Genomic DNA, 24,120 nt, shown 5'->3' with positions numbered 1-24,120 from the left:
AAGTAAAAACTCATGGTATAACAGTGTATTCACATTGAATACAAGTATATTGGATGCTGTTTACATATAGAAGTAAAAACTCATGGTAAAACAGTGTATTCACATTGAATACAAGTATATTCCATGCAGTTTACATATAGAAGTAAAAACTCATGGTATAACAGTGTATTCACATTGAATACAAGTATATTCCAGCCAGTTTACATATAAAGTAAAAACTCATGGTATAACAGTGTATTTACATTGAATACAAGTATATTTGATGCTGTTTACATATAGAAGTAAAAACTCATGGTATAACAATGTATTCACATTGAATACAAGTATATTAGATGCTGTTTACATATAGAAGTAAAAACTCATGGTATAACAGTGTATTTACATTGAATACAAGTATATTCCATGCAGTTTACATATGGAAGTAAAAACTCATGGTATAACAGTGTATTCACATTGAATACAAGTATATTCCATGCAGTTTACATAGAAGAAGTTAAACTCATGGTATTACAGTGTATTCACATTGAATAAAGTAAGTATTCCATGCAGTTTACATATAGAAGTAAAAACTCATGGTATAACAGTGTATTCACATTGAATACAAGTATATTCCATGCAGTTTACATATAAGAAGTAAAAACTCATGGTATAACAGTGTATTCACATTGAATACAAGTATATTCCATGCAGTTTACATATAGAAGTAAAAACTCATGGTATAACAGTGTATTCACATTGAATACAAGTATATTTGATGCTGTTTACATATAGAAGTAAAAACTCATGGTATAACAGTGTATTCACATTGAATACAAGTATATTCCATGCAGTTTACATATAGAAGTAAAAACTCATGGTATAACAGTGTATTCACATTGAATACAAGTATATTTGATGCTGTTTACATATTGCAGTAAAAACTCATGGTATAACAGTGTATTCACATTTAATACAAGTATATTCCATGCAGATTACATATAGAAGTAAAATCTCATGGTATAACAGTGTATTCACATTGAATACAAGTATATTTCATGCAGTTTACATATAGAAGTAAAAACTCATGGTATAACAGTGTATTCACATTGAATACAAGTATATTTGATGCTGTTTACATATAGAAGTAAAAACTCATGGTATAACAGTGTATTCACATTGAATACAAGTATATTAGATGCTGTTTACATATAGAAGTAAAAACTCATGGTAAAACATACAGAATACAAGTATATTCATATTTGCAGATTACATATAGAAGTAAAATCTCATGGTATAACAGTGTATTCACATTGAATACAAGTATATTTCATGCAGTTTACATATAGAAGTAAAAACTCATGGTATAACAGTGTATTCACATTGAATACAAGTATATTCCAGCCAGTTTACATGTAGAAGTAAAAACTCATGGTATAACAGTGTATTCACATTGAATACAAGTATATTGGATGCTGTTTACATATAGAAGTAAAAACTCATGGTAAAACAGTGTATTCACATTGAATACAAGTATATTCCATGCAGTTTACATATAGAAGTAAAAACTCATGGTATAACAGTGTATTCACATTGAATACAAGTATATTCCATGCAGTTTACATATAAAAGTAAAAGCTCATGGTATAACAGTGTATTCACATTGAATACAAGTATATTCCAGCCAGTTTACATATAGAAGTAAAAACTCATGGTATAACAGTGTATTTACATTGAATACAAGTATATTTGATGCTGTTTACATATAGAAGTAAAAACTCATGGTATAACAATGTATTCACATTGAATACAAGTATATTAGATGCTGTTTACATATAGAAGTAAAAACTCATGGTATAACAGTGTATTCACATTGAATACAAGTATATTCCATGCAGTTTACATATGGAAGTAAAAACTCATGGTATAACAGTGTATTCACATTGAATACAAGTATATTCCATGCAGTTTACATATAGAAGTTTAAACTCATGGTATTACAGTGTATTCACATTGAATACAAGTATATTCCATGCAGTTTACATATAGAAGTAAAAACTCATGGTATAACAGTGTATTCACATTGAATACAAGTATATTCCATGCAGTTTACATATAGAAGTAAAAACTCATGGTATAACAGTGTATTCACATTGAATACAAGTATATTCCATGCAGTTTACATATAGAAGTAAAAACTCATGGTATAACAGTGTATTCACATTGAATGCAAGTTTATTTGATGCAGTATACTTATAGAAGTAAAAACTCATGGTATAACAGTGTATTCACATTGAATACAAGTATATTCCATGCAGTTTACATATAGAAGTAAAAGCTCATGGTATAACAGTGTATTCACATTGAATACAAGTATATTCCATGTAGTTTACATATAGAAGTAAAAACTCATGGTATAACAGTGTATTCACATCGAATACAAGTATATTCCATGCAGTTTACATATAGAAGTAAAAACTCATGGTATAACAGTGTATTCACATTGAATACAAGTATATTCCATGCAGTTTACATCTAGAAGTAAAAACGGAAGCCGGAGATATAGGACCGGTGGAAATAGGCCCCGACGAAATAGGCCCGGCAAACAGGACCGGACGAAATAGGACCCTACGAAATAGGCCCACTTTAAAAATATTTTTAAAGCGGTCCTATTTCTCCGTCAAAGTGGGCCTATTTCTCCCTTTTATTTCTAAGTTCCATAAGGTACTCTGAAATAATTTAAAAATAATTCGACCTATTCTCCATGAGAGAGAAGGCGGAATAATATACGATACTTCCGCCACCGTTTATATTCATTGCCGTAGCTCAAACCACGATGAGTGAGATTCACACATTGCCGTCTAGTTATTCATATGTAAGTTAACCGATTTCCGTCTTTATTTTTTCATGAACCTATTCCCCTTTTTTTTTACTATAAAGTTCATTTGTTACAAAAGTCGTTTTCACTCCACAACTATCGTTAATTTGAAAAATGAACAAATTTCCGTGCTTGCTTTGCCATTTTTTTCTTCCGTAGCTCGATCCCCTCTTCAGTGGCCCAGCCTTGAACGCATCTCCCCCCTTTAGCGGATCAGCCTTGAACGCGTCTCCCCTCTCTACCGATGCCAATGCCAGTGCTCGGGTGAAGTAGGAAATGAAACATATTTGATGAAATAACTCTTTTGAATATATTTAAAACATTTTCATTAATAATTTAATGTTTTTAAAGCACGAAACGAAAATTACTTTTGAGTTTTACGGGGCTGACGCGCTGCCCAAGCCGGCAAACCGGCCAGAAGGGTGGTCGAGCGGTGGGACTGCCCGCACCCGTAGGAGAGGGGTCAGTGCAGGGGGGTTAACCTGGGCCATACCATACGCACCCATGTTTTATTTTTCGCTTCCATGTCAACGGGTGGTCTATTGGTCAGCAAACCGGGCTGTCATTCGGAAGAACCGGTGTTCTAATCTCGGATAAGTGAAAGTAGAAATTTCAGAAAAATTATTTTGAAAAATAAATAGCACAACAGCATCAAGCCCTGCAATACCAAGCGGCTACATGTTGCATTAAATAAATCACCGGTTGGGCTTTACACGACGCTTGTCGTTTAAAACTTTTCTGTAAATTATTTAATTTTTTTAAAGCACGAAGCGAATATTACTATACAGTTTTGAATACCAAAGTCCAGTTGTCTAAGATTTCCATCTATCGGTAAAACTGTCGTGGTTCGATAGCGTCATGAAGATGGCATCATGTGTTAATCACTAACCAGCGTTTAATTTTCAACATGAAAATTATCAAATAACTTTAATACACAAATTTTTTATTATTTAAAATTTTAAAAAAATTATTTAATTTGTTCTAACATCTATCCATTTTGAATTGAATATAACCCATTTTTAATTATTGAAAATGCACACTCGTTTAGCAGACGAGTCATCAATAGCGTGGTCATCCGTCATCTTAATAACACACAACTTGGATATTATTTCACTCTTTGGCCGGAGTCTTCTTTTAGACCCGAACGTAGATAGACGTGTCGAAAAGTGCGCTAGATCTGCCCCGGGCAAGTGCCATATCACCCCCTTTGTGTCAACTTCCCCACCCCAAATCAATCACGCTTGCGTGGCGTGGTGACTCACGCCACGCAATGAGTCGCACAAACCTCGCCAATGAATCCTTAATATCTAGTGCCATCCAAACAAGTGCAGCAATGGAGATCGAAGAAACCTCATTTAAACGCAAAACCAGTACTGAAACCCACAGCCCGCGTCCAGGCCCTCCGCGTTTCTCAGACCTATTCGATCAACCATGTAGCGGTGCACCGGTGATCATCCAACTTGTCAGCGAACCGAATTCCTTCACCCAACTTGGCATTTCCGAAAAAATTCTTTTCATGAGCGCGCTCACGGGCGCAGTTGGACAGGTGAAAGCGGGCACCAAATGGTCCCATAAAGGGGACCTGCATATTTACCCATCCTCAGCAGGACAAAAAAGAAAACTTCTGGAATTAAAAATAGTTAGAGAGTGGCATATCCAGTGCACACTTACCATGTCAGAAGCCTCAGTAAGAGGCATAATCAGGAACGTGCCGCTAAAAGATTCAGAAGAAGACCTACTTAGCCTCCTAGTCGACCAAGGAGTCACGAAGGTCCAGAGATTATCTTACATAGCGTCAGATGGCAGTAGACAACCCCTGAAAACTGTCACGCTCTCTTTCAGCACACCATACTTACCGCATGAAGTCATTATGGCACATGAAATATTCCCTGTCAGACAATTTATACCGAGACCGGCACTGTGCCGCAAATGCTGGATCTTTGGCCACCCGGAGGAAACATGCAAAGCTACACCTTCATGCAAACAATGCTCACAACACCACCCCCTAACTAATGGCTGTCAAAACCCGCTAAAATGCCCCACCTGCTCAAAACCCGGACATGCAGCTGGAACCTCGGATTGCCCAAGATACAGCCACAGACAACAAGTTATTAAATTTGCATACGAGAACAAAATCCCAATCGCAGAAGCCGGCAAAATATTAAGCAACCAGAAATTCCCTAATCCACCACAACTACCAAAAATCTACCCTCCCACCAACAATAATGACGATATTGACGACCTTCGTCAACAAATCTCCCAACTCAAAACCCAAATTGAAATTATTACGCAACACCAGCCAAAAACTACGGCAAGAATTGATGCGCTAGAAGCGACAGTGGATGACATTCAAGAAAAGATTGCCCCACTCACTAATCTGCCGCAGGCGCTAGATAAAATCAAGGTGGACATGACGTCAGGATTCGACTCAAACAATGCTCAACTAGCAGCAATAGCATCCCTGCTCCAAGGCATCCGCCCACCAGTCAAACCCCCTAACAAAACAGCAAGTAACTACTCTGACGAAAGGAACCGAAAATGACCAGGCCACTTAAAATCATCCAATGGAACGCCCGAAGCCTCTACAAATCAAAACTGCAAGAATTTAAATTCAACATAAGAACATCCAACCCACATATTGTATTGATTAGTGAAACCTTTTGGAGAGATGAATACATACCGAGATTTAGTGCTTATAACACCTTCTACGCAAATCGGATCACCCACGGCGGAGGCGTCGCTATCCTAGTAAAGAAGAATCTTCAAGCCACACCGATGACTCTCCCCAAGCGGTTAACCTGGAAGCAGTAGGAATCTCCATCAAATTAAAGAACAACAAATTAATAAATATAGTATCGCTATACTGCCCTGACGGCAATAGAAACATCCACCAAGAGTTGTCAGACATCTTAAACAGCAACAGCTTTGTAATAGCAGGAGACCTAAATGCGCACTCTGATGTGTGGGAAGTCAACCATCAACAAAACAGATGCGGTATGGACGTTGCAGACTTACTTCTAAATGACGACAGACTGATCCTTAACACGCCACGGAACCTAGAAACCAGACCAAACCCAAACGGAAACCGCAGCTCCACTATAGATCTAACACTCAGCTCTCCAAATCTCACAAACCTAATCGACGTAAAAACCGGACCATACTGGGGAAGCGACCACCTCCCTGTGATCATCCAATTACACATCAACTCCTCCCCCCTTACCATACAAAACGAACACTGGAAATTCAACATACGTAAATGGGACGACTGGAATCAAGATATAGAGAGTACCGTTACACCAGAAACCATAACAACATCAAGTTCCCCCCAGCAGGCCTACAACAGTTTCTACGAATCCTTAATGGCTGCAACATCCAAACATTTCCCCCCCGCAACTACAGAAAAAGAATCTAGCAAACCATGGTGGACCCCCCTATGTAAGAAAGTGACAAAAGAAGCCAGACAAGCATATAAGATATTGCGAACCACCCTACTCCCATCAGACAAAACAATACTCAACAGACTGGAAGCGGTTAAAAAAAGAACCGTACTAACAGCAACGAACCTCTCTTGGAGTAACCACATCTTATCAATGGATAAGAATACATCTGCCTTCTGGCACTTTACAAAACAAATGATGAACCGACCATCAAACCCCCACGTCAAGACACCCTTGTCCATGTCTAATGGGGTACCAACGAGTGATCCGGTGGAAAAGGTTTCAGTATTTTTAGACGAATTCTGTCCGATCGAAAGAGAGGAAAAGAAGGACGACCGTACTAAACTTTACGGGCAGAAGATACAAGATGCCATTGACAACAACCAAATGCATCCGCTCAACACGCCCATCTCAATAATTGAGCTCAACATAAGCCTCACAGGACTACCTAACAAGGCCATGGGAAGAGACAGAGTCCACAATGAAATGCTAAAGAACCTCAGTGATAAGAACAAGAAAACACTATTAGAGCTCTTAAATATATCACTTACTACTGGATACCTACCCCCAGACTGGAAAAATGCCTCCGTGGTACCGAACCCGAAGCCAAACAAGCCGCCGAACCAACCGGAGTCGTACAGGCCAATATCCTTAACATCATGCCTCTGCAAAACCACGGAAAGAATTATTAACAACAGATTAAAATGGTACATCGAGAAAAATGGATTATTACCGAAGTACCAAACAGGTTTCAGAAATGGGTGCACCACCACCGACAACTTGCTACGTCTAGAAACTGCAATCAATGAAGGATTTAACATGAACAGAACGACAACAGCAGTATTCTTAGACTTAGCTAAGGCGTACGACAACACCTGGATCACGGGACTCCTATACAAACTGACTAAATGCAAGATTACAGGAGCAGCCCTAAGGTGGATCAAAAATTTCTTAACCGACAGAACCATCGCGGTTAAAGTCAGCAACACCCTATCAACGGAAAGAAAACTCAAAAGAGGGGTACCCCAGGGCTGCGTCCTCAGCCCACTACTCTTCAACTTAATGATGGCCGACTTCCCTCCGCCTAATAGAGGATGCGAGGTATCACTTTTCGCAGATGACATCGAGATCCACTCGACCGCAGACACTAAAGGGGAGACGGAAAGAATACTCCAACAATACCTCCAAAAAATTGAAGAATGGGCCAACACATGGAAACTAACATTCTCAGTCCCCAAGTGCGTAGCCGTCAACTTTACGAGAAAAAAGACAGATGAAAGTGAACTCAACCTAACACTTAACAACATCCGCATTGCTGAAAAAAACAACTACAAGTTCTTGGGAGTCATATTTGATTCAAAGTTAAATTGGGATCCACACATTAACTACATCCACGCAAGCCTATGCCGTCGATCGAATTGCATAAAATCCCTCACCCACGGAAAATCAACACTACAATTAAAACTGCTAGTAAGAATCTATGTCGCCCTAATCCGCAGTAAAATCGACTACGGATCCTTCATTCTCGCAACAATACCAAAAACAAGACTACTCAAACTGGAAACAACCCAAAATCAAATATTACGCACTATCCTAGGCTGCTTCAAATCTACACCAATCCCATTAATCCAAATGGAAACTGGTATCACATCCATCAGAGACAGATGGAACATGCTCGCTGCCAGATACCTGACAAAGTTAAGAAGCAAGTCATGGAACTCCGCATACCCTACAATGTACAAACTAGCAAAGGAAAAAGCCAACTGGAAAACAAGAAGCACACCAGCCACCTCACTACACCTCAACAACATGGGCCGGGACTTCTGCCTCCACTTACAGGAGCCAACTCATCAACCCTACGTAGACCCAATGGCACCATGGAAACTATTTGATATAAAGACAGACTTCTTACCTGTAACCAAGAGAACAGCGAGGAATAATGCAACTCTTGCCACAAATACATTCCTTGAAATCCAGAACCAAGAGCATCAAGACCATCTAGCCATATACACTGACGGGTCAACATGTAAGACTTCAAAGAAGACAACCTGTGCAGTGTACATACCTGAAAACCGAACAAAAGAATCATGGTTACTCACACAGTTCACTAACAGCTTCAATGCAGAACTAGCTGCCATCAAACAAGCACTAACACTTACCTACACCCAAGACTGGAACGAGATAACTATTTACACAGACTCCATGGCTGCAATACAAGCAATAACTCACTTCAAATGGGCATCAAGCACCCACATCCCTGGAATAATCCAACAAATATGCAACTTTAGATCAGCAGGGACAAAGATAAACTTCTTCTGGTTACCAAGTCATGCCGGGATTAAAGGAAATGAAATTTCCGACCAGCTCGCAAACTCAAGAAGAAATGCAGACGACGGCAAGACGATGACACACACACCAAACACAGCAGAAATCCTCACGAACATAAAAAACAACCATGACAAGATGGTATTTGAAAAAACAAAAAGAAATTCCACAAACGTAGCAGTAACGAATAGGATACGGATGGGGATCTATAGCTGGCATACTCACACAAACCGAGCCATACAATCTGCATTGTTGAGGTTACGAAGCGGGCACAACAAACTCAACGGCACAATCAGCAAGTGGGATATGGATATACAACCAGAATGCATGCACGGATGCCCAGAAAAAGAAAATACAGCACACGTCCTTTTACAATGTCCACACTACTCCGCAGCAAGACGGGAACTAAAGGACGTGATCGAAGTACTTAAGCTTCCCCTAGACGTACCAACACTTACCGGTATCAACTTCAGCATCCCTAAACACACTCAGGAAAAAATCACAAAAACACTCATTAAATTCATTACAAACACCAAGATCATCGAACGAATTTAACACTTACTTCTTACCACTGAAATACTCCCCCCATCCCCCAATTCTGTAAAAATTATGCAAACTGTAATAAACAAAGACGCCACGGTGTGTTAGGGCCCCTCAACAGGCGGCCCGTAAACTGTAACCAGTGGCAACCAGCCATGGCCAGTGGCACCTAGAAGTAAAAAAAAAAAAAAAATTCACTCTTTGGGATTTTGCATCGGTAAAACTTCGTTACATTTATACCAAAAATGCTGTCCACAAAAATCTTTAGCAGTTTTATAATTGAAGATCTAAAGTTTATTTGTAGCTTAATGCCAGACCAGCTCTGATTGGATTTGTATCATTCTCTTCCACTTACGATGGACGCTTAAAAGATTCTTAAGTCAGCAAGGTTAGTTTTTAACACTGTTATTTATATTTAATACAGACTAGTTTAACCCTGTCTCTTTTCTGTTTTCCTGTAATCAGATTCACCATGATTATCCAGCCAGTTATTCATCACATGATGCAGGTATCTAATTACATAACAGTTGCTTAAAGCAATTCCTTTATTCAAGTATTTATTGCATAGTTGTTGTTGGTGCTCGTGGAGCTGGATTTTGTGCAGATTTTTGTTGACTCGCAGGCATCATAAATCTTCAATAGGTGTTGTTCGATGTAAGTGGCCATTTTCTTAAAGCGGTTCTGCTTGTCAAGCCATTTCGTCTTGATGCCTATGATGACGACCAACTAGTCATCTCTGTGAATGCAAAAGGCTTGCTGTACCATCACCTGCATTATTCGTCGATGCTTCCAAAATTAATAAATTTCATGATTGAATCTATCAGGTAAGATTTTCTGTGTAATAGTACAATATAATAGTGCAAAGACATTTCTAAATATCACAAGAAATAGGTTTAAGCATTTAAAAATCATTTAAACAATTGGTTCACAATTCGTCATCGCTCTCGAAGGACATGTCGTAATTATCTATGTTTTCGTCGTTAAGGTTCAAAGGATGGTCAGTGACTACAGTTGGGAATGAGGTTTTCAGTTCTAATACTATTTCCTCCAGTAGTTCCACGGTTGATAACTAATAATAATAATAGATTGATATGGTTATTTAACAATTATTTGAATCATTTCAGTTATTACCTCATTATCCTGGTACCGTGTCCACAAAGCAAAAAGGATGGAGTTCTTTAACTGTGTCTCCTTCTTCTTATGGGCCTTGATCTTCTCGTGAGAGAGAAGCTTCTGTGACAGCTTTACGGCTTGACACAGCTGCTCCAGCACTAACGTCATCTTGTAAAACGGGAGATTTGGGCCACCCGCCAACTGGTAGGAGATAAATAATGAGTAACGCTAACTTAATTAATTGGTTTACTGAAAATACCTTGTTCCAGTAATTGTGAAGCCCTTCACAATCGTTATTTGTTCTCAGAAGGAGATTGAAACAGGACCAATGAACAGGAGTCCAAAAACGGCCTCGAATCCAGTTTCGCTCCATATAGTCCATTAATGTCTCCAGTATTGGTGGCACCGATGTTCGTAAGGAGTCAAACACCGAAGGTATTTTATCGGCTATACAAAACAGAACTTTAAAATTTAATTTTTTAAAATTCATTGGAAAAATGTAACCTGGAAGATAGGCGAGGCAAAGCAGACGAAAAACGAAGTCGCGAACAGGATTGGATCCTTTTTTGTTGTACTTGGTCGACAGGTTAAAATCGCGGATTTTCTTCATTATTGCCTGGCACCAATGGAAATTACATCCCAAGTGGAAGCAAGAAGGAAACAGTTTTCGGACTGCGACAAAAACTGCGCGTTCAAAATCTGTCACAATCCGTTCAACTCTGGGAAGGGGCATGATTTCCTGAATAAAGTAAACAAAATAAGTTAATGCGTTGAGAAATAAATTGAAATGAATTGATTGTACCTTTAGTTTTTGGAACACCGCTATATAGTCAATAGCTCTTCTTCGAGACATGCAACAGAAAAGAAGCGGCACTTGCTTTAAATCTCCTTTCTCGTTCTTTATTATTCCGTTGATGGAGAGTAACTAGGTGAGAAAAATTTTTTTTAGATGATTCACTTTAAAAGACGAATTTTTAAAATACCTGTTTTATGGGATCCCTGATGAAGTGGAATGTCGCATCTAGGAACCACGTCTTGCAGTCCTCCAACTGTCTCTTCATTACTTGTGTGAAAAACAGAAGATGGCGAGCTTTATTTGTGCCATGCCCAGCGAAGACCTCTCCTTGAAAAAAGTCTGGAGTGAAGAACTCTACGTGGATCTCAAAAAATGGCTCGTCTTTCCTAGGATTAGGAGGCATAGAATTGGATCTCAAATATCTGCAATGAGTAAAAATGTCGGTAAAAATGTTATAATTCACTATATTAATGATTGCAATGATAGGAAAAAGCATTACCTTAACTGCCTAGTCGCATTTTCTACATCCGGCATATCTCTCCCTGCCATCTCCTTGTTCTTCTTCAATTCGTCAAAAATAATTCTTTTGGGTGGCTTAAACTTCTCTAGTAAGGCTTCCTTTTTGGCGTTCTTAAAAATCGGAATCTTTTAAAGAAGACAGAAATTTAATTAATTATCAGTTCATTGATTGGCTAAAATTTACAGGCTTACTCGCTCGTGGTTCCCATGGTCTGGCGGATGATTATGATGGACTCCACTGTCTTGATTGTGTAACTTTTCCTGGAAGTCTTCTTGGCTGTATTCAACAAGGTAATTTCTTCCCGACCGAATTTTTTGAGTTATTATCGCTTTGCAGGGGTCTTGAGGCCGTCGGGTTGAGCAACGCCAAGTGAAGGATTTACCGCTAACACGTTTTTTAGTGTAGCAATAACCTAGGCAGAATCAAAAGTAAGTTATCAGAAATCATCACTTTTGTTATAATTGGTTACCTAATCCATTTGTTAACTTGTTTTTTCCTTTGTTAGATCCGTCAATGTAAATTTTGTACACTGGCTCCTTCGGTTCTTCAAATGAAGATTGCTGACAGAAGAAAACTAATTAATGCAGAAATACCTTTATAATTTTTCATCAAAAATTTCTTACTTCCAATGTTGATTCAATTGGTTCCACAGGTGGCTGAGCTCTTACACCATCACTGTCGCGATTTCGCCTTGAAACAGATGGTTCGAAGACATCAGAATCCTATAACGGTTAAGGATAAGAACGGTAAGTGAAAAATTAGAAATAAGTTCATTAAATCTGGTATTATGAGTTAAAGAATACTTACGTGTAGTGGATATTCTGGTTCGACAGGAGAGTTGTCTGGTTGAACGCGTCGTCTGCGTCGTGGTGGAGCAACAGGCGGAGTAGCAGTGGGAGATCTAAGCTGCGAAAGAATTAAAAGAACAGGAGACATTAATAAAGAAACAATAGGAGAAGACTGTGCCCTTGGAGATTCTCTATGGCGAGGAGGAGATGGTGTTCTCTGAAGCGGAGGAGATGGTGTTCTTTGACGAGGCGGAGATGGGATTCTCTGACGCGGAGGAGATGGTGTTTTCTGAATATCAGCAGCAGCAGAACAAACAGGACGTCGTCTGGATACATGGGAAGGATCTAGAATCTCCGGACGCTTCACGGTTCTTTTCGGGCGAACAGAAGCTCTTGCAGTAACCGCCTCAACGTCGTTTCCATCACGAGAACCACCTGCAATTCTTGCCACTGCTTCACGGACTTCTTGACCCTCACTTGCAGACCGTGTACTATCAGCATCTGACAAACTAGCATTCGCCTAGTTAAAAGAGCAGGTTGAGAGAAAAAATATCGAAATGATTACTCAGTATTAATAACAAATTAATTTTGTACTTACAAGGGGATCATCGCTCACATCATCTGTACGAATCTGTACACTATCAATAGAAACACACTTTGCACAGCGGTAGTTGGTGGAAAATTCTTTCCAGGTGCGTGTGCCACCTCTAGCGAAAACAAATCCGCAACATGCACGGTGAAGTGGAACTTTACAGACAAGACACCGACAGAACTGTTTCCGACTCGAAACGACACAATCACAGTGAGAACACTTTGAATCCGAAGAGAGATCCATGGTTAGTACTACTTTGCACAAGACTGAAACAGAGACTATTGCCTCCCTGAAATGTTCTTTCATTATATAGGAAGTGTATCATATGGAGAAGGAGCCACAGGACGTTCCGGTGGTTTCCGTTCTGAAGTGTGTGTGCCGCTCCATCGGGAGCTGTCAGTGGCTATGTAAGATAAAGGCTCCCTAGGGAATGTGTGTTGAAAGCGGCAAAACTCTTCTGATGGTACCATCAAAGAGAGAGAAAGACATCAGATGAACATCGAGGTTATTCTGACTTACCATCACTGATTTTAAATTACTATCCTGTTTATTGAGTTTCTATCCTGTAACACATCGCACCACCACCCCCCAGACCAGAATTTGATAGTTCTAGGGAGAAGTTGCAGAAACTTGGAGAAGGAGAGGGTTCAATGACGGCAAAGGAATTCAATAAGATGAAGCTAAAGCTAGAAGCGTAATACCTCAGTTCGAATGAACTTGTGTCTCTTTTCCTAACCTTTATTGTTTCTAATTTCTAGGGAGGCTTTGGCCACATAAAAAAAAAAAAAAAAGTTGCTTCGCATGAAGTTTTCTTAAGCAGACTGGAGAATCATCCCATATTCAGAGCTGATACGAACTTTCGTGTTTTTCTTGAATACGAACAAGATGTAATGAACCAGTGTACCTTGTCAATCAATTTCAGAATCAACTCTAGTAATGCTTTTGAATATTCACAGTTGTCCGTACGAGGAAAAACAAAAAGGAGAAACTGTTAGATCGTTTTCTACAACGACTGAGAGATATTGCTTGGGTCTACATAAAAGGACGTTGACGAGTTTTTCGACAAGGAAAAGAACTTTATCCTAGATTATCAATCACTGTTAAAAGATGCAACCCTTAGGGCTGACAAGTTGACCGAAGCTCATAAAGGTACGTATTTGTTTAAAAAGTTGTCGAGTTTGACAGGACAGGATAATAAACTTTGTTTGGACTAGACGTAGATCATAACCTGACATTTATTTTGTTTATTTGTAAGTTTTGCATTACAACTAAGTTACCTTGATAGATTTTCCATCGGGAACATTACTTTGAAAATGTTTCAGGAACTTTCCACTCTTCACACACAAGCAGTAGCCTCCACAGATATCCAGTCCTTTGAAGACTCTAAAATAAAGAGGGAATTAAAATTGTTTAATGAAATGTACAAGCAACTTTTTTCTCATTATCTTATACTTCTCTAATTCAGCTGACATTTCTCTACTGGACCAGTCTCGATAGTAGCTTACTGAACGAATACCTAGTGACATTCTGGATAATTCCTCCAAGTCTTGTTCGATGGGACAGATATAATTACTATGCCATTTTTTCATCATGCAACAGAAAAGCTGCTCGCAAGGCTTAGTAAGATTTTCTTTTCCTTTTTGTTTCCGTTGTAGAACTGGAAGCCCATTTTTCCCTGGAAATATAACAACAATTTCTTAACAAATCATTGAACAAGAATAGTTTTCTTATTATATTTACCCTTTTCGTACTTCTTGAATCCCACTGCCAGCTCATTTTCCCTTTCCGTCAGGGACGAATTCGGTAGCACATTATGTACTGGTTGAAAAGTGTTTCCTCTAAATTTTCTGTTTTTCTCCAGTAATTGAGCTTGCAGACGAAGAATTAGAGCTGAAAAAAAGAAAGAAACATTACATAATGAATACAATAACAATCATTCAAAGAATTACCATACTTATCCTTCAATTGTTCAGTTTCCATCACTAATTAATTAAGTTAATACTAACGAAAAAAAACTATGCAGAAAATGTGCTTAATTAGTCTCTTTATTTTTTACGTGCTCACTGCTCAGGCTATCTTCACACATTAATTAGTACAACTGCGAGCGCTAGATGGCTGTGGGTCGAAAAAAGAAAAAAACGAGGGAGCAAAAAAAATTTTTTTTCTTGGTAAAACGGATTGCCATATAATAATAAAATGTACACATGTTGAAGCTATTTTTATTTTTTTATAAGATTTCTATTTTTTATTTGTAAAATAAACGCTGAAGTTGACGATGAGCAGATGACGCCATCTTCATGACGCTATTGAACCACGCTAGTGACGCCACTATCACCGATAGATGGAAATCTTCAAAACCACATTTGGTATTAAACTATAATAGAAATTTTCTTTTCGTGCTGTATACATATATTTGATCAATAAAAAAAAAACGATCCATTTCGCCAGGGTAGTTCCACACCGCTTTATGCTGTTGAGCTATTAATTTTTCAAAAATATTTTGTAAATAAAATTCTATTTCGACTTGGCCGAGATTCGAACACCGGCGCTTGGGAATCACAGCCCGAGTTGCTGACCACTACACCACCGGTTGCTAATATGAAGACGGGAAAACATAGGAGCGTATGGTATGGCCCAGGGAAACCCCCCTTCACTCACCCCTCTCCCATGAGTGCGTGCAACCTCCCCCGCTCGACCACCCTTCTGGCCGGCTTGAGCAGCGCGTCACGTCAGCCCCGTTAAACTCAAAACTTAAAAGTAATTTTCGTTTATTGCTTTAAAAAACATAAAATTGTTTATGAAAATGTTTGAAATAAATCCGTAAGAGTTATTTCATAAAATATGTTCATTTCCTACTTCACCCAAGCAATGGGCATTGGCATCGGTAGAGAGGGGAGACGCGTTCATAGTCCGGTCGGGCTAGCAAAAAGTGTATGTTGAACCCCAAACAAATTGTAATAAGTTGTTTTTTACATGAGCTGTGTTTATATCCCTTTGATCTATGCCCTGTTAAAAAACTCCCGAAAAATATTAATATTTAGTGTACTTATTTTAATTTTTAAAATATGCGTGTTTTTGTGATTCGATTAAAACTATTAAAATACAAGAAAATAGAAATTTGAAAAAATGAACTTTGTTAGTTATTCCCTCATTTATATTCAGGCTAAATTTTGTTTACATAACCTTAAAAGTGTGAAATTCACAGCCACTTTTAGCTGGTCACCTCCTTTTTTCCCCCCTTAAAAACGCGTCCGTGTTTTACACGGCTCTTATGTAAAAATCATGACAACGAAAATCGTTGCCGATAGTGAACTAGAGTTCGCTCCTCATCCGTTAAGGTCTCATTTTAATCGGCGGTTTATCCTTTACCACCCCAATAAATGATTTCCGGGAGCTAGTTTTACTTTTCAAGTTATTTCATGAAATATAAACCCAATTTTCCCCAAATTTTCTTACTACACGTTCTAGTTTCCGCCACACCCGCAGTGAGCGCTGTGGTGTTCTGTTATATTGTTTACATGTATCCAACAGTGGCCATCCAGTGGCGGAAACTAGAACGTGTAGTAAGAAAATTTGGGGAAAATTGGGTTTATATTTCATGAAATAACTTGAAAAGTAAAACTAGCTCCCGGAAATCATGTAAAAATGTTTTCTTCTCATGTAAAAAATAACTTATTACAATTTGTTTGGGGTTAAAACCTAGCCCGACCGGACTATCAAGGCTGATCTGCTAAAGGGGCGAGATCCGTTCAAGGCTGAGCCACTGAAGAGGGGATCGAGCTACGGAAGAAAAAAATGGCAAAGCAAGCACGGAAATTTGTTCATTTTTCAAATTAACGATAGTTGTGAAGTGAAAACGACTTTTGTAACAAATGAACTTTATAGTAAAAAAAAGGGGAATAGGTTCATGAAAAAATAAAGACGGAAATCGGTTAACTAACATATAAATAACTAGACGGCAATGTGTGAATTTCGCTCATCGTGGTTTGAGCTACGGCAATGAATATAAACGGTGGCGGAAGTATCGTATATTATTCCGCCTTCTCTCTCATGGAGAATAGGTAGAATTTTTTTAAAATTATTTCAGAGTACCTTATGGAACTTAAAAATAAAAAGGAGAAATAGGCCCATTTGACGGAGAAATGGGACCGCTTTAAAAATATTTTTAAAGTGGGACTATTTCGTAGGGTCCTATTTCGTCCGGTCCTATTTGCTGGGCCTATTTCGTCGGGGCCTATTTCGACCGGTCCTATATCTCCGCCAATCGTAAAAACTCATGTTATAACAGTGTATTCACATTGAATACAAGTATATTCCATGCAGTTTACATATAGAAGTAAAAACTCATGGTATAACAGTGTATTCACATTGAATACAAGTATATTCCATGCAGTTTACATATAGAAGTAAAAACTCATGGTATAACAGTGTATTTACATTGAATACAAGTATATTCCATGCAGTTTACATATAGAAATAAAAACTCATGGTATAACAGTGTATTCACATTGAATACAAGTATATTTGATGCTGTTTACATATAGAAGTAAAAACTCATGGTATAACAGTGTATTCACATTGAATACAAGTATATTCCATGCAATTTACATATAGAAGTAAAAACTCATGGTATAACAGTGTATTCACATTGAATACAAGTATATTCCATGCAGTTTACATATAGAAGTAAAAACTCATGGTATAACAGTGTATTCACATTGAATACAAGTATATTCCATGCAGTTTACATATAGAAGTAAAAACTCATGGTATAACAGTGTATTCACATTGAATACAAGTATATTCAATGCAGTTTACATATAGAAGTAAAAACTCATGGTATAACAGTGTATTCACAATGAATACAAGTATATTCCATGCAGTTTACATATAGAAGTAAAAACTCATGGTATAACAGTGTATTCACACTAAGTACAAGTATATTTGATGCTGTTTACATATAGAAGTAAAAACTCATGGTATAACAGTGTATTCACATTGAATACAAGTATATTTGATGCTGTTTACATAAAGAAGTAAAAACTCATGGTATAACAGTGTATTCACATTGAATACAAGTATATTCCATGCAGTTTACATATAGAAGTAAAAACTCATGGTATAACAGTGTATTCACATTGAATACAAGTATATTCCATGCAGTTTACATATAGAAGTAAAAACTCATGGTATAACAGTGTATTCACATCGAATACAAGTATATTCCATGCAGTTTACATATAGAAGTAAAAACTCATGGTATAACAGTGTATTCACATTGAATACAAGTATATTTGATGCTGTTTACATATAGAAGTAAAAACTCATGGTATAACAGTGTATTCACATTGAATACAAGTATATTCCATGCAGTTTACATATAGAAGTAAAAACTCATGGTATAACAGTGTATTCACATTGAATACAAGTATATTTGATGCTGTTTACATATAGAAGTAAAAACTCATGGTATAACAGTGTATTCACATTGAATACAAGTATATCCCATGCATTTTAATAAAAAAACTCATGGTATAACAGTGTATTCACATTGAATACAAGTATATTCCATGCAGTTTACATATAGAAGTAAAAACTCATGGTATAACAGTGTATTCACATTGAATACAAGTATATTCCATGCAGTTTACATATAGAAGTAAAAACTCATGGTATAACAGTGTATTCACATTGAATACAAGTATATTCCATGCAGTTTACATATAGAAGTAAAAACTCATGGTATAACAGTGTATTCACATTGAATACAAGTATATTCCATGCAGTTTACATATTGAAGTAAAAACTCATGGTATAACAGTGTATTCACATTGAATACAAGTATATTCCATGCAGTTTACATATAGAAGTAAAAAGTCATGGTATAACAGGGTATTTACATTGAATACAAGTATATTTGATGCTGTTTACATATAGAAGTAAAAACTCATGGTATAACAGTGTATTCACATTGAATACAAGTATATTTGATGCTGTTTACATATAGAAGTAAAAACTCATGGTATAACAGTGTATTCACATTGAATACAAGTATATTCCATGCAGTTTACATATAGAAGTAAAAACTCATGGTATAACAGTGTATTCACATTGAATACAAGTATATTCCATGCAGTTTACATATAGAAGTAAAAACTCATGGTATAACAGTGTATTCACATTGAATACAAGTATATTCCATGCAGTTTACATATAGAAGTAAAAACTCATGGTGTAACAGTGTATTCACATTGAATACAAGTATATTCCATGCAGTTTACATATAGAAGTAAAAACGCATGGTATAACAGTGTATTCACATTGAATACAAGTATATTTGATGCTGTTTACATATAGAAGTAAAAACTCATGGTATAACAGTGTATTCACATTGAATACAAGTATATTCCATGCAGTTTACATATAGAAGTAAAAACTCATGGTATAACAGTGTATATACATTGAATACAACTATATTCCATGCAGTTTACATATAGAAGTAAAAACTCATGGTATAACAGTGTATTCACATTGAATACAAGAATATTCCATGCAGTTTACATATAGAAGTAAAAACTCATGGTATAACAGTGTATTCACATTGAATACAAGTATATTTGATGCTGTTTACATATAGAAGTAAAAACTCATGGTATAACAGTGTATTCACATTGAATACAAGTATATTCCATGCAGTTTACATATAGAAGTAAAAACTCAGGGTATAACAGTGTATTCGCATTGAATACAAGTATATTTGATGCAGTTTACATATAGAAGTAAAAACTCATGGTATAACAGTGTATACACATTGAATACAACTATATTCCATGCAGTTTACATATAGAAGTAAAAACTCATGGTATAACAGTGTATTCACATTGAATACAAGTATATTCCATGCAGTTTACATATAGAAGTAAAAACTCATGGTATAACAGTGTATTCACATTGAATACAAGTATATTCCATGCAGTTTACATATAGAAGTAAAAACTCATGGTATAACAGTGTATTCACATTGAATACAAGTATATTCCATGCAGTTTACATATAGAAGTAAAAACTCATGGTATAACAGTGTATTCACATTGAATACAAGTATATTCCATGCAGTTTACATATAGAAGTAAAAAGTCATGGTATAACAGTGTATTTACATTGAATACAAGTATATTTGATGCTTTTTACATATAGAAGTAAAAACTCATGGTATAACAGTGTATTCACATTGAATACAAGTATATTTGATGCTGTTTACATATAGAAGTAAAAACTCATGGTATAACAGTGTATTCACATTGAATACAAGTATATTCCATGCAGTTTACATATAGAAGTAAAAACTCATGGTATAACAGTGTATTCACATTAAATACAAGTATATTCCATGCAGTTTACATATAGAAGTAAAAACTCATGGTATAACAGTGTATTCACATTGAATACAAGTATATTCCATGCAGTTTACATATAGAAGTAAAAACGCATGGTATAACAGTGTATTCACATTGAATACAAGTATATTTGATGCTGTTTACATATAGAAGTAAAAACTCATGGTATAACAATGTATTCACATTGAATACAAGTATATTCCATGCAGTTTACATATAGAAGTAAAAACTCATGGTATAACAGTGTATATACATTGAATACAAGTATATTCCATGCAGTTTACATATAGAAGTAAAAACTCATGGTATAACAGTGTATTCACATTGAATACAAGTATATTCCATGCAGTTTACATATAGAAGTAAAAACTCATGGTATAACAGTGTATTCACATTGAATACAAGTATATTTGATGCTGTTTACATATAGAAGTAAAAACTCATGGTATAACAGTGTATTCACATTGAATACAAGTATATTCCATGCAGTTTACATATAGAAGTAAAAACTCATGGTATAACAGTGTATTCACATTGAATACAAGTATATTCCATGCAGTTTACATATAGAAGTAAAAACTCATGGTATAACAGTGTATTCACATTGAATACAAGTATATTCCATGCAGTTTACATATTGAAGTAAAAACTCATGGTATAACAGTGTATTCACATTGAATAAAAGTATATTTGATGCTGTTTACATATAGAAGTAAAAACTCATGGTATAACAGTGTATTCACATTGAATACAAGTATATTTGATGCTGTTTACATATAGAAGTAAAAACTCATGGTATAACAGTGTATTCACATTGAATACAAGTATATTCCATGCAATTTACAAATAGAAGTAAAAACTCATGGTATAACAGTGTATTCACATTGAATACAAGTATATTTGATGCTGTTTACATATAGAAGTAAAAACTCATGGTATAACAGTGTATTCACATTGAATACAAGTATATTTGATGCTGTTTACATATAGAAGTAAAAACTCATGGTATAACAGTGTATTCACATTGAATTACAAAGTATATTCCATGCAGTTTACATATAGAAGTAAAAACTCATGGTATAACAGTGTATTCACATTGAATACAAGTATATTTGATGCTGTTTACATATAGAAGTAAAAACTCATGGTATAACAGTGTATTCACATTGAATACAAGTATATTCCATGCAGTTTACATATAGAAGTAAAAACTCATGGTATAACAGTGTATTCACATTGAATACAAGTATATTCCATGCAGTTTACATATAGAAGTAAAAACTCATGGTATAACAGTGTATTCACATTGAATACAAGTATATTCCATGCAGTTTACATATAGAAGTAAAAACTCATGGTATAACAGTGTATTCACATTGAATACAAGTATATTCCATGCAGTTTACATATAGAAGTAAAAACTCATGGTATAACAGTGTATTCACATTGAATACAACTATATTCCATGCAGTTTACATATAGAAGTAAAAACTCATGGTATAACAGTGTATTCACATTGAATACAAGTATATTCCATGCAGTTTACATATAGAAGTAAAAACTCATGGTATAACAGTGTATTCACATTGAATACAAGTATATTCCATGCAGTTTACATATAGAAGTAAAAACTCATGGTATAACAGTGTATTCACATTGAATACAAGTATATTCCATGCAGTTTACATATAGAAGTAAAAACTCATGGTATAACAGTGTATTCACATTGAATACAAGTATATTCCATGCAGTTTACATATAGAAGTAAAAACTCATGGTATAACAGTGTATTCACATTGAATACAAGTATATTCCATGCAGTTTACATATAGAAGTAAAAACTCATGGTATAACAGTGTATTCACATTGAATACAAGTATATTTGATGCTGTTTACATATAGAAGTAAAAACTCATGGTATAACAGTGTATTCACATTGAATACAAGTATATTTGATGCTGTTTACATATAGAAGTAAAAACTCATGGTATAACAGTGTATTCACATTGAATACAAGTATATTCCATGCAGATTTACATATAGAAGTAAAAACTCATGGTATAACAGTGTATTCACATTGAATACAAGTATATTTGATGCTGTTTACATATAGAAGTAAAAACTCATGGTATAACAGTGTATTCACATTGAATACAAGTATATTTGATGCTGTTTACATATAGAAGTAAAAACTCATGGTATAACAGTGTATTCACATTGAATACAAGTATATTTGATGCTGTTTACATATAGAAGTAAAAACTCATGGTATAACAGTGTATTCACATTGAATACAAGTATATTCCATGCAGTTTACATATAGAAGTAAAAACTCATGGTATAACAGTGTATTCACATTGAATACAAGTATATTTGATGCTGTTTACATATAGAAGTAAAAACTCATGGTATAACAGTGTATTCACATTGAATACAAGTATATTCCATGCAGTTTACATATAGAAGTAAAAACTCATGGTATAACAGTGTATTCACATTGAATACAAGTATATTCCATGCAGTTTACATATAGAAGTAAAAACTCATGGTATAACAGTGTATTCACATTGAATACAAGTATATTCCATGCAGTTTACATATAGAAGTAAAAACTCATGGTATAACAGTGTATTCACATTGAATACAAGTATATTCCATGCAGTTTACATATAGAAGTAAAAACTCATGGTATAACAGTGTATTCACATTGAATACAAGTATATTCCATGCAGTTTACATATAGAAGTAAAAACTCATGGTATAACAGTGTATTCACATTGAATACAAGTATATTCCATGCAGTTTACATATAGAAGTAAAAACTCATGGTATAACAGTGTATTCACATTAAATAAAAGTATATTTGATGCTGTTTACATATAGAAGTAAAAACTCATGGTATAACAGTGTATTCACATTGAATACAAGTATATTTGATGCTGTTTACATATAGAAGTAAAAACTCATGGTATAACAGTGTATTCACATTGAATACAAGTATATTCCATGCAGTTTACATATAGAAGTAAAAACTCATGGTATAACAGTGTATTCACATTGAATACAAGTATATTTGATGCTGTTTACATATAGAAGTAAAAACTCATGGTATAACAGTGTATTCACATTGAATACAAGTATATTTGATGCTGTTTACATATAGAAGTAAAAACTCATGGTATAACAGTGTATTCACATTGAATACAAGTATATTTGATGCTGTTTACATATAGAAGTAAAAACTCATGGTATAACAGTGTATTCACATTGAATACAAGTATATTCCATGCAGTTTACATATAAGAAAAAACTCATGGTATAACAGTGTATTCACATTGAATACAAGTATATTTGATGCTGTTTACATATAGAAGTAAAAACTCATGGTATAACAGTGTATTCACATTGAATACAAGTATATCCCATGCAGTTTACATATAGAAGTAAAAACTCATGGTATAACAGTGTATTCGCATTGAATACAAGTATATTCCATGCAGTTTACATATAGAAGTAAAAACTCATGGTATAACAGTGTATACACATTGAATACAAGTATATTCCATGCAGTTTACATATAGAAGTAAAAACTCATGGTATAACAGTGTATTCACATTGAATACAAGTATATTCCATGCAGTTTACATATAGAAGTAAAAACTCATGGTATAACAGTGTATTCACATTGAATACAAGTATATTCCATGCAGTTTACATATAGAAGTAAAAACTCATGGTATAACAGTGTATTCACATTG

The 24,120-nt window shown here is 35.6% G+C and overlaps 2 protein-coding genes and 1 long non-coding RNA gene across 7 annotated transcripts; 1 reads left to right on the top strand and 2 right to left on the bottom strand.

The window, feature by feature from the left end:
- Nucleotides 1-9,349: 9,349 nt before the first annotated feature.
- Nucleotides 9,350-9,851, top strand: LOC123468140. 3 transcript variants are annotated; one of them, XR_006642091.1, is made up of 4 exons: nt 9,350-9,373; nt 9,442-9,544; nt 9,622-9,664; nt 9,725-9,851. It is a non-coding gene; the product is annotated as an uncharacterized LOC123468140 (long non-coding RNA). The 3 variants fall into 3 exon arrangements; XR_006642090.1 differs by having other exon boundaries at nt 9,450-9,544; nt 9,725-9,844; XR_006642089.1 differs by lacking the exon at nt 9,350-9,373 and having other exon boundaries at nt 9,406-9,544; nt 9,725-9,844.
- A 216-nt stretch (nt 9,852-10,067) lies between these two features.
- On the bottom strand, nt 10,068-11,508 carry LOC116924461. The gene is made up of 6 exons (XM_045167811.1): nt 11,253-11,508; nt 11,072-11,194; nt 10,774-11,008; nt 10,529-10,716; nt 10,288-10,470; nt 10,068-10,225 (listed from the first exon to the last, which is right to left on the bottom strand). Exons 1-6 carry the CDS (start codon nt 11,466-11,468, stop codon nt 10,082-10,084), a joined length of 1,089 nt encoding a protein of 362 aa, XP_045023746.1. The 5' UTR covers nt 11,469-11,508; the 3' UTR covers nt 10,068-10,081.
- Nucleotides 11,509-14,068: 2,560 nt separating this feature from the next.
- Nucleotides 14,069-15,037, bottom strand: LOC123468141. 3 transcript variants are annotated; one of them, XR_006642092.1, is made up of 5 exons: nt 14,915-15,037; nt 14,706-14,855; nt 14,482-14,640; nt 14,243-14,348; nt 14,069-14,175 (listed from the first exon to the last, which is right to left on the bottom strand). XR_006642092.1 is itself a non-coding variant. In XM_045167809.1 (5 exons), exons 1-5 carry the CDS (start codon nt 14,943-14,945, stop codon nt 14,107-14,109), a joined length of 579 nt encoding a protein of 192 aa, XP_045023744.1. In that variant the 5' UTR covers nt 14,946-15,037; the 3' UTR covers nt 14,079-14,106. The 3 variants fall into 3 exon arrangements, 2 of the variants coding, with proteins under 2 accessions (XP_045023744.1, XP_045023745.1); XM_045167809.1 differs by having other exon boundaries at nt 14,079-14,175; nt 14,418-14,640; XM_045167810.1 differs by lacking the exon at nt 14,069-14,175 and having other exon boundaries at nt 14,183-14,348.
- Nucleotides 15,038-24,120: the final 9,083 nt, after the last annotated feature.

The sequence above is a fragment of the Daphnia magna genome, unplaced genomic scaffold, assembly GCF_020631705.1.
Source record: "Daphnia magna isolate NIES unplaced genomic scaffold, ASM2063170v1.1 Dm_contigs307, whole genome shotgun sequence".
Classification (NCBI taxonomy): Eukaryota; Metazoa; Arthropoda; class Branchiopoda; order Diplostraca; family Daphniidae; genus Daphnia; species Daphnia magna.
The sequence above is the reverse complement of the archived record's forward strand: the minus strand, read 5'-3'. Positions and strand labels throughout refer to the sequence as shown.

Excerpts from the sequence above, each read along its gene's own strand:
- LOC116924461 (XM_045167811.1), bottom strand. The coding sequence starts at position 11,468 with ATGCCTCCTAATCCTAGGAAAGACGAGCCATTTTTTGAGATCCACGTA. Across the intron at positions 10,471-10,528 it reads TTCACAATTACTGGAACAAG|TTGGCGGGTGGCCCAAATCT; the intron begins GTATTTTCAGTA and ends ATCTCCTACCAG. Across the intron at positions 10,226-10,287 it reads CACGGTACCAGGATAATGAG|TTATCAACCGTGGAACTACT; the intron begins GTAATAACTGAA and ends TATTATTATTAG.
- LOC123468141 (XM_045167809.1), bottom strand. The coding sequence starts at position 14,945 with ATGGAAACTGAACAATTGAAGGATAAGTATG. Across the intron at positions 14,641-14,705 it reads ATTCAAGAAGTACGAAAAGG|GGAAAAATGGGCTTCCAGTT; the intron begins GTAAATATAATA and ends TTATATTTCCAG. Across the intron at positions 14,176-14,242 it reads CCGATGGAAAATCTATCAAG|TCCAAACAAAGTTTATTATC; the intron begins GTAACTTAGTTG and ends ATCTACGTCTAG.